The sequence below is a fragment of the Lampetra planeri genome, chromosome 35 (genome assembly GCF_965212315.1).
Source record: "Lampetra planeri chromosome 35, kcLamPlan1.2.h2, whole genome shotgun sequence".
NCBI classification, from domain to species: domain Eukaryota; kingdom Metazoa; phylum Chordata; class Hyperoartia; order Petromyzontiformes; family Petromyzontidae; genus Lampetra; species Lampetra planeri.
This window is the reverse complement of record NC_136141.1, coordinates 8,560,056-8,570,069: the sequence shown is the minus strand read 5'-3', so window position 1 is coordinate 8,570,069 and position 10,014 is coordinate 8,560,056. Positions and strand designations below refer to the sequence as shown.

Below are 10,014 nucleotides of genomic sequence, written 5' to 3'. Positions count from 1 at the left end.
TCTCTTGTCTTTCTCTGCTTGTGTGTCTGTCTGTGTGTCCCCTGTTTGTGTTTCGTATCTCTCTAAAATTTAGTAATCTTTGGAAGAATGTAATCAACCAGGTGAGGTGCTGACTGTTGTGTTAGCCGACTCTCTGTGTTGGATTGAATTGTATTTCTAAGTTCACTAGGTTTGTTTTCTATCTGATGACGATTGCTTGTGTTGCAATCGAAACGTAGAATTCTATTATTTAATTTATTTATTTTTCTACGTGACTTTACCGACAGAACCAAGGATATGAATCCCTGCAATCACGAAAGCTTTAAATCAAAATAATGTTCCAGTTTCTCTTTCAGTTTTTTAAATATAGATTTAAATAAATATACATGAAAACATCCACAAATCTGGCTGCCTCCTGATGATACTGGTTGCAATTACTGGCGAAACGTCGTACTCAGATTGTAAATGTGGCTTTACTCGAACACACAACCGGTGTGCTGTACTGGTAAGAAATTGGCATGTTCTGTTTAAGTGACAAACTTTACTAATTATCTGTGTCGGGTGGTGGTCGGTTTACCGACATTTATATATTTACGTGATCTTACCCAAAAAAAAACCTGTATTATGTAAAAATAGATTTATTTTCCCCCTTTCTTTTTGGTTAGTTTCAAATCTCTAACGCCTTTCAAATTGTTGTGATGTACAGTGCTACATTTCAAATTACTGTCATGTTTGCAACGGGTTGTATTGCTTCTTCCAGAAATCTACTTTCCCGAGTGGTTGTGCATTTGTCGCTTGTTTCAGAGGTTCGCGATTCAAGCCCAGGGGTCGCCCTAGTTAATACTGCGGGTGTATTAATAAAAACTGAATTTCCACAAATAATGTAAAAACAAAAAAATCCCGTGATATTATTCATAAATGAAGAGGACGTGTGTCGGTGTCACCATCTAAATTTGCAAATCTCTGAAATTACTGAATTGGGTAAAACCACATTTATGTATGGTGAACTTCTTTCGCAGTGTTCGTAACCAATTGTGCTAATCAAAGGTGTGGAGAAGGACAACACACTGAACACAAAAAGCAGTTATAAAGAAAGTCGTTTTCAATCTCTATTTAAAAGTGGCTTCCTAATATCAGAAGGAAGAGCATTCCAGTTGGCCGCAGAAGCGAGTGATGCGGTGACTGTCTTTGTTAGATGGCTCGCCACAAGCCACTGCTGCTAGGATGATCCACCAACCCCATCTCTCGATTGCAATCGTGCATTGCCAGCACACCGTGCATTCGCCGTTGAACCACTCCTCCATCACGTGTTTCATCATCGCAACTACAGCACTGCGCTGCACCTGTGGCCACCACGGTTGCTCACTTTGCTTTGCTTGTTTAGGTGATCGGCAAGGCCCAGGAAGGCGAGCGGGAGGCGATGTACCGTTATCTGGCTCGCATCGAGTGCGACATCAAGCAGGAGGTGGAGGGCCGGCTACACAAGATCAAGAAATACCTATTGGAGTCGTTCCCCTTGCCAGGGACGAGCGCCGATCTCCGCCGACAGTTCACGACACAGCCGGCTGCCAAGATCGTGCTGCAGGTCTTCCAGAACGCCGAGGACATCTTTGTGAATAAACTGAAGAAGGTGGGGGCCATGGCATCTGGACTTCATGCATCTGCTTAGATTTGTCAAAGATTTCCCAAAATACATTTGTCCTCGGAATTATTGAATGAGTGATAATCGCCATACGTTTCAAGTCTGTGGATACTTCCACCAGTATCAAAATACTTGCTCTACCACTGAATTAACACTCCTCTATAACATTTAGGGTCATCGCTTTTACAAAATTCAGTCACGTTAAGACAAAAGTAAGAGTGGGCATTGAAATCGGTCAGACATCTATGCATGTTTCACCCTCTGTTTGTCCCAAGAGTGCGAAATGGCTGCACGTGGTTTGGGTCCTTTGTTGTCTCCACCGACAGTGTGTGCAGGACTTCCTGGGGCAGGTGAAAGAGGACACGCTGGCCCGGAAGCTGTTTCAGTTGGCTCTGTGCTGTGGCTCGCTCGAGACTCCTTGCGACCTCGTGGTCAAGGAGAAACCGGCCGCGTTTCTCGGCAACATCAGCAATCCCTACAACAGACCGCCGTGTCCTCCGGAGAGTAAGGTGACAAATTTTCATTTACAGTAGACTCTCGATTATCCGCGCTAATGACGGGGAGCATGGCTACGAATGATTAAAAATCTCGGATGATCCAAAAATATATATTTTCTGCGGATCTCTATGCCAAAAACTAACGTTCAACCGATTGATGCACGTGCTTGGTGATCAAACTTTCCTGCTAATTTGACCAAGTCCAATATCGGCTCAACTTTCATGCGACGGACATTACTCTCATGTTCAGAGTGGGATGGAATGTGCTTCCCTTTATTGTGTGGACCAGAGGTCACTAGAAGCGATGTCAGAGGTAGCTTTGTGATGTTCTCTTCTGTGGGCCATTCTCCAATACGACGGGTTTCGCTGCTCTGTGAGAGATCCGAGTGGATCCTCCGTCTCATGACACGATATCGAAAGCACAATCTGAATAAAATGTAGTTTCTTGTATTGTACATGAGGGGTCAGACCACGGAGGACCTTCAGAATGCTGAGTGTGAACTTGAAATTGATTCTGGACTGGTTCGGGGGATAGTTGAACAATTGGAATATTAGGGCCATATCGTTTTGCATACGGGTGTGAGTGAGAAGTCTGCCAGCGTTTTTTTGAGTCCATAATCAAGATTTTTGGGTTAGATCATGTAAATATGCTCTCAATAATACGCGTAAATATGCACTATTTATTCGGCCTAATCCAAAAATCTCTATTGCTGCTAATATTGGTCGCGAAGGCCTTCGTGTTAAACTTGGTTTTTTTAGTCTTCTGGAATCTGGCGATGAAACGTATCGGGGAGTCGTAGATGAGACATGGGGGTGGGGGGGCGGAGAGAGAGTTGCAATTGTCGAGCCTATTTGAGCGAGTTACAAAATCGTTGTCCTCTCTACAATGGCATTGCTCCTCTCCTTCACAGAGGCGGTAGCCGAGCAGCTGGTCCGTCTGCTGAGCCACGCAAGTAAGATGGCAGAGCTCCTGGGCCTGCCCGCGCTGTCACGCCTGGAGAAGCAGCTTGCCGAGCACTTTGACTCGTGCGACCTTTCCAGCCTGGGCCTCGGCTCCTTCTTGGACATCCTGCAGGTGCGTACGTGACATGCGTGAGCCCACTCGCCTCCAGCTGTTAAGAGACAGTACAGCAAGTAGGTGTGCGACACTGCCCGTGCAATGTTTGAGTGTACTTCCCGCCTCTGAGTGGCGCGCAAACTTATGTTCACTTCCGAAATTGTGCGCAATAATATTAGTTTATTATTATGAACTTAAAACTCAGTTGTCGATAACTGAAATACGTTTGAGTGTTATTTGTGCTTATGTAATCACTGCCAATGCAGAGCACAACAAATTATCACGTAAGATACATGGGTTTTCTCTTGTCACTCTTAAAAAATGTACGTGAATTTGGCAAAAGTGAGTGTACAAAAGTGACATTAAGGAAAACATTTTCATAACACTATATATGCAAAGTGGCCGGGTGCCTCAGAGATCAAAGCGGTGCGTTGTCAATAATGAGGTTCTGGGCTTGAATCTGGATTTTGACCGCTTGGGATTAAACCGAGTTTTCAAGTCTAGCAAGTTGATCGTCCCAGCCCCGTCAGCAGTGACTGCACAAAACATCAATCTTATTAAACTTGCGTTTCGCACTTCATTTTCTTATTTCCAGCTCTGAGAATAACAATTTCAGCTTGACTCTCGTGCGCCGCACAATCTCATAGCACAGCTAATGTGAAAGCGTTGGCTCCTGTTGTGTAAAAGATAAAAGGCCACCCACAGCATTTAAATGACACACGGGCTGCATGGCTATGCGAGATTTACGAATGGATTATTTGTCTCTTGACAAAACGCCGATAGCACATTTGGAAGAAAAAAAATTGAGAATGAATTTTGTTTTAATATGCAAACTTAAATCTCTAATATATTATTAGTTTTCGTGTACTGCATTGTGAGAAGCAGCTCCATGCGTATCTTTCAGTTTTAAGCCGGTGTTTGCCTTGCGATCGCCTCGGTGTCAACCAACCGATGTTGATTTGTTGTGTCTGTGGCAGCTGTTGGAGGAGACTGGGGTTGTGATCTCTGCCCTGGGTGGATCTGGAGCCACGGCGGGAAGCTTCTGCCCCAAGCGCGACGAGCTGATGGAGTTCATCCGCCAGTGCGGCAGCTTCGACCCCGCAGCGGTGAGACGCGGGCCACTGCAGGGCCCACCGGGGCGGCTCTGAGATGGGGATAAGGATTTGTAGATATAGGGCGCTCGCTGAAATAAACTCGGCAACTCAAAGCGCCGTACAGCAACGTCTCATCTCAACCATTCCATTGCCCTGCGGCTGTCTCGCCTCCCCAATGGCAGCTGTTCCTGTTTGACACGTGGTGCGTGCACTAGCGGCCTGTGAATGGACATGTCTGCCAGTAGGGAGTGGTGTTCGATTTTTCTACCTGGTTTTTCCTCGATAAAGTAATTTGCAAGTATTTTATCGGATTTGGCAAATCTGGAACATGATGTAGTTACACGTGGCCAATAAATGTTTTAAATACAGTGTCATGGGATTATTATCCTACATTGTGAAACAGACCACTTTGTTTATGGTGAATAAACTGGCTAAATTAACCAGGGTGTATGCTGGGCTTGAACCGAGAACTACCACTCGGCCATGTTTCCATAAATTCGTGCAGTCACATTAACGCTGTTCACGTCGTACGCAATGGACACTTCATTATTAGCATCACATCTGCCGCTGTTTGGCCCCTAGACCATTTTGAGAAGTCTTGTAAGGGCGGCGTATTACAGTTTGATTTTATATCGTCACGGCAAATATCCAATGGAAAACCACCCGTTCCGTGGGGGGCCTTTGCGCTGACACGGATCGGATGCGCCAGTGGAAAAGGGCTGCTAGCAACTCGGCCGCCTCCATACGAAAGAGAGAGGGTTCCAGGTCTCTGTTGTTTGCTGTCTGCTCTGCAGCTGCTGGCTGTGGACTGTGTTGTGGGGCAGCACTCATGCGTTCCTGCTGCAACCTTTTCACAACCCCGTGACCAACCTTTATGAAACTGGCGCAGAAAGCCAAGCCCGGTGGCGGTAGCGGCGGTGCCCATCGGTGCGCTGTATTGTACGAGACGGCGCTGTGTGCTCGCGAATCGAGGTTTTGCAGCCCCTCCTAAGTGCCCCCCTCCTCACCCCTCTGGTCACCTCGTGATCTGCCTGACCGCCACGGGTCGCTCCTCAAAATTGTGTGTGTAACACCCCTCTGGCAGTCCACTGCCTGATGAAGGTCTCGCCACGTTGCTTTGGTCATGGGGGTTGTTGCACCAAACTTCACCACGCTTGGTGAAGGGGGCGGGGCTTAGGCTCAGGACTGGTTCAGATATCAGTCACCACTGACGGTAGCCATGGCTAGGAATCCAACTCGGATCGCCGCGTTAGTATCGCAATGCACCAAACATTGCAGCAGTGCTTCAGAAATCGTTCCGAAGTTGCTTGATATTGCACACAGTTTGAATAAACCATCATTCTTCAGGAAATATATTTTGATTTTAAATTTAACGTTAAAGCGCGATTCATCGGTTAAATCGATTAATATTTATTATTAAGCTGACAATTCATGTATTGCATTACACGTGTAAGAATCAACTTCTTAAAAACTGTATCCCTTTTTATTTTAATCGTTGCACATTGCCACTGCAGACAGTCGACATTCTCAGTGTAAGTTCAAAAGAACTGACAAACACCTTGTGAAAAACCCAACGCAGAAGATTACTGGGTTTGATATTCCACGAAGCTCATGGTCCACCCAAAACTGCATCCGCACAAACCATGGCAGATGCGGATACCTGATGCACAAATGGAAAATGTAAAACTCTCCAGTATTTGACTGTGGTCATCCAGAACAGATCGTGCAACGTGAAACGACGCAATTTAAAATGAAAGTCAAGCCACAGTGCGATTGTGACCATGCAACCCAAGCGATGCACGACATCGTAAACCACTGTCGTCTGTGCTCCTTCAACGTGTAATGCGGGCGTAAACGGCTTCGCGGATATGACGTCATGGGGGGGAGGAGTTAGGTCACGTGGGAGAGAGGGGTGAGGTCTTAAGGGAGTGATACCGGAAGAGACGGGAGAGTGTGGGAGATGGAGTTACAGTGAGGCCACGCAGGGCGGAGGTTGAGGAGTGGCGAGATCGCCACACACGCGGAGTAAGACTCGGCACCGTCGGCCAGCGGTGACCGAGCACGGAGGAACGAGGAGCAGTGGTGGAGCTGCAGTGAGGGCAGCCGGAGGACTGCACGGGATCTGCAGCGGAGCTGCAGGAGCGGGGAGGCTACGGGAGCGAAGGCAGCTGTGGAGTTGCCAAGCGGAGGGGCTCTGAGCGAGGGCCGTGTGGGAGAAGTGTAAGAACCCAAATAAAGGACAACGAAGACAGACCCAGTGATCGAGTCCTTTATTACAAACGGGGTAGGAATAGTAAACCTACACGAGGTTTCTCCTGAAGTCCTCTCGTCGTGACCAGCATACCTCGGACATTGGCATGTGGCTCCTGAACATGTTGCCCTCATGCGCAAGAATATAATTCCTTGTAAAAGGTTTCAGTTTGGTGTTTTAATATCTTAACACCTGTTTTGTTGCCAGAAAAAAAGGGGAAAAGCAATGCTCATAAAACCAGATAGTTTCCTGTGCAAGGAGATTGTGAGTTTTTTTTTTCTAATACTTTTCATAACTGATTAAAGAATAGAGATTGGTCTTTAATTCTTATGATCTTCTTTGGAGCCATTTTTTATATTCTGGGCAAAACGAGTAAATTTCAACTCGTGTGGAAATGTACCTTCAGTAAGTTGAGAGGTTGACAATGTGTGTGGGGAGTGCATAGATGAGATCTGACACAGCCACAAGTGCAAACGCAGGTAGCTCGTCTTCTCCCATGGATGACAATGTCTTCATTGATGCGAGTGTAGTGGTGATACGTGCTGGCAGGGAGGATCGTGAGACAGCGCGTGGTGGATGGCTACATCACGGTCCGCAGGCGGGTGCCTACATCGCGGTCCGCATAGGCCCCGCCCCCTGGAGCGGAGGGCTATGTAAGGCGATGTGCGGGGGCACTCGGGGAGTTGGTAACCGGCGAAGACAGAAGACGGAGGAAGAGATAGGCCCTGGGACCCCTAGTCCCGCTGCCCTTGTAAGGGCCGGGGCTCTGTGAGGCTCAGAGGCGAGGCCTTGGGATTCACGGCCCGACGCCCTTGTAAGGGCCGGGCTGTGTAACTCAGTGGTCGAGACCCGTGGCCTGGCAAGGCGGGTCTGATAGCTCCCCGTGGGGAGAGCGTAGCCGGAGAGCCTGAGTGCAAGGCAGAGTTAGGCACGCGTACCCTACGGGAGAGACTGAGTGGGTGGCCGAGCCGGGCGCGCGTAGGGGTCTGATAGCTCCCCGTGGGGAGAGCGTAGCCGGAGAGCCTGAGTGCAAGGCAGAGTTAGGTACGCGTACCCCACGGGAGAGACGGAGTGCGTGGCCGAGTCAGGCACGCGTAATATAGGCGTTATCTCGGTTGTGCCTGTTACTGTGCAACCAGTGTGAATAAAAGAGTGCTGCCCCGTCAACTCGTCTCCCGCCATTATTGAAGATATTACACGAGCATATTCAGTACATCTAGTTCAAATATGGGACTGAACTAGAAGTCGGGTGAAACCCAGTGCCGTACCCGATACACCGGACATTGACCTTCGCCGCCTGATGAGTATCTCATGGCCGATGGTGTCGAAGGCGGCTGAGAGTTCGAGGTCAACCAACGCTGTGGCGCACCGGTCTACCATGATCTTGTAGAGGTCATCTGTTGTCTTTAATAGAGCCATGTAAGTGCTGTGGAACTTACGGTAAGCCGACTGCAATGGCATGAATCTGCCCATCACAGTGACATGGGGAAGTAATTGCTTCCGACAAAGGCGTTCTATGACATTTTACATCGTACTCAGGTTTGAGAACGTGGACAGTTTGCATTCATGATCCTGAATCATGACAATTCCTTGACTCTCCGGCAGTAGTGAATCGTTCCAACCATCGGTAGGAATCGTGTATATGTGAGTACGTGTATAAACAGCTGTACCCATTGGCTTCTGTTATGGTCATGTACGTTTCTTTTTTATTTCGTGGAATATCACTTGCTGTACTCCACGAGGTGAGTATTTGTATAGATAGGAAACATGTTATGTAGAGAATATAAATCTAATTCAGTACCTCGATATGTCTCCCACAGACGAGCGGGGAGACAGCAGCCAGGCGGTGAGCCGGCACTACCAACAATCGCCCAAGCTCTGCGGTTCTCTTTACATTCCGATATTTGCAGCCACTTACTGAGTGTTTACATGTGGGGGGAAACCAGTACACTCGCAGAAAACGTACGAATGTGAGCATGGGGTCAACGTTCTATCCCGTGCAGATGGAAAGGATTCCACAGTTGTGTTCCACTACCTCCTGGCAAGCCAGGGTATGACTCATCCTCGATGCCCACCGGAATGGAGATTGCACACTTGCAATTTAATTTCCTGAGATTATTTATATCATGGGGTAGGCAGTGACAAAGCCCCTGACTCACTTAACACGAACATGCGGTCCAGTGCATTGTACGTGCTGGGATACTCGCTTTCCAAAATGTATGAATGTGTGTTGAACTTGAATCTTGACTTAGAGCTTTCGTGACTGCAGGAATTCCTATTATTTAGGTCTTTCGGTAAAGTCACGTAGATAGAAAAATAAAATACTAAAAATAAAGTGAATACAAAATAATTTAAAAAATATCATGACGTTTCGATCGCAACACAAGTAATCGTCATCATTTTTCTCCTGATGACGATTGCTTGTGTTGCGATCGAAACGTATTTTTAAATCCTTTATATTAAGTTCACTTGCTTGCTTGCTTGCGCGCTTATGACCATGCAAATCTTTCGGTCGTTTTTTAACCCACTTCCCGTGATCCAATCAAGCTGACATTTTGCACACAGACTCGTTGTGCGTGACAATTTATTTTCGTGAAAAATGTTTTCCATAACTTTACACTTTTTAGGAAAAAAAATTATATTTAATTACCAATTGCTTAATGGTGGCAGGCAATCAGCTGACCCATAGGTGGCAGCCATCTCAAGCCAGAGGACGAGAGGACTCTAGCCGCCACGCATATAAAGGATTTATAGTGAAAAACTTTGCTTTTACGGGTTAATTTTTTTCACTTTATTTTCATTTTTTATTATTATTTTATTGTTTCAACTACGTGACTTTTCCAAAAGACCCAAAGAATATGTGTTGAACTTCTTTCGCAGTGTACGTAGCCAACCGTGCTAATCAGTGGTACATTAACACCTCGCCACAAACGCCCTGTTGCTCATGAGCACAGCGACTCAAATGAATCAGGCGCAAGGTTTGCGTGATTAATGCTTACAAAGTGGGGTCTATAATGAACAATATGGCTGAAGCTCGAGTTCTGTTCATTTAAAACCAAACGTGTTTATTACCAACCATACCTGGTGTTTGCACACAGATGCAGATTATGGGCGATGCGTTCTACACCATTTGGAATGTGATGTTGCAATGTGCAGCCACAGCTGCTGCAAAAATATTTGTCTCGGTTTGATCTACTGAACAATATCCACCGACCACACCGCACTCGCAACAATTATATAACTATGAACAAAAATATTAATTAATTAGGACGGTTTATTAAATATATTGTACGTAAGAAAATACAGCAATAGACGTAAAAATACATGGCAGTTTAACACGTAGGCTTTCGCAACCAATATCCATAATACAGGTTTTTTGTGTTGGATCGCGTAAATATATAATTGTGTCGTTAAACCTGCCACCACCTAACAGCCAGTTAGTAAGGTTTGTCACGTAAACAAACATGCCAATTCGTCACTAGTACAGCACACCG

At 46.5% G+C, this 10,014-nt stretch overlaps 1 protein-coding gene across 3 annotated transcripts; it reads left to right on the top strand.

Annotated features, from left to right (window-relative positions):
• Positions 1 to 1,371: 1,371 nt before the first annotated feature.
• LOC144730212 (uncharacterized) lies at positions 1,372 to 8,874 on the top strand. 3 transcript variants are annotated; one of them, XR_013587797.1, is made up of 5 exons: positions 1,372 to 1,609; positions 1,948 to 2,130; positions 3,030 to 3,193; positions 4,153 to 4,281; positions 8,341 to 8,874. XR_013587797.1 is itself a non-coding variant. In XM_078610826.1 (5 exons), exons 3-5 carry the CDS (start codon positions 3,077 to 3,079, stop codon positions 8,368 to 8,370), a joined length of 276 nt encoding a protein of 91 aa, XP_078466952.1. In that variant the 5' UTR covers positions 1,386 to 1,609; positions 1,948 to 2,130; positions 3,030 to 3,076; the 3' UTR covers positions 8,371 to 8,874. The 3 variants fall into 3 exon arrangements, 1 of the variants encoding a protein (XP_078466952.1); XM_078610826.1 differs by having other exon boundaries at positions 1,386 to 1,609; XR_013587796.1 differs by lacking the exon at positions 8,341 to 8,874 and having other exon boundaries at positions 4,153 to 5,620.
• The last annotated feature ends 1,140 nt before the right edge of the window (positions 8,875 to 10,014 follow it).

Coding starts and splice junctions, on each gene's coding strand:
- LOC144730212 (XM_078610826.1), top strand. CDS start 3,077: ATGGCAGAGCTCCTGGGCCTGCCCGCGCTGTCACGCCTGGAGAAGCAG. Junction 3,194..4,152: donor CCTTCTTGGACATCCTGCAG/GTGCGTACGTGA, acceptor TGTCTGTGGCAG/CTGTTGGAGGAGACTGGGGT. Junction 4,282..8,340: donor GCAGCTTCGACCCCGCAGCG/GTGAGACGCGGG, acceptor TGTCTCCCACAG/ACGAGCGGGGAGACAGCAGC.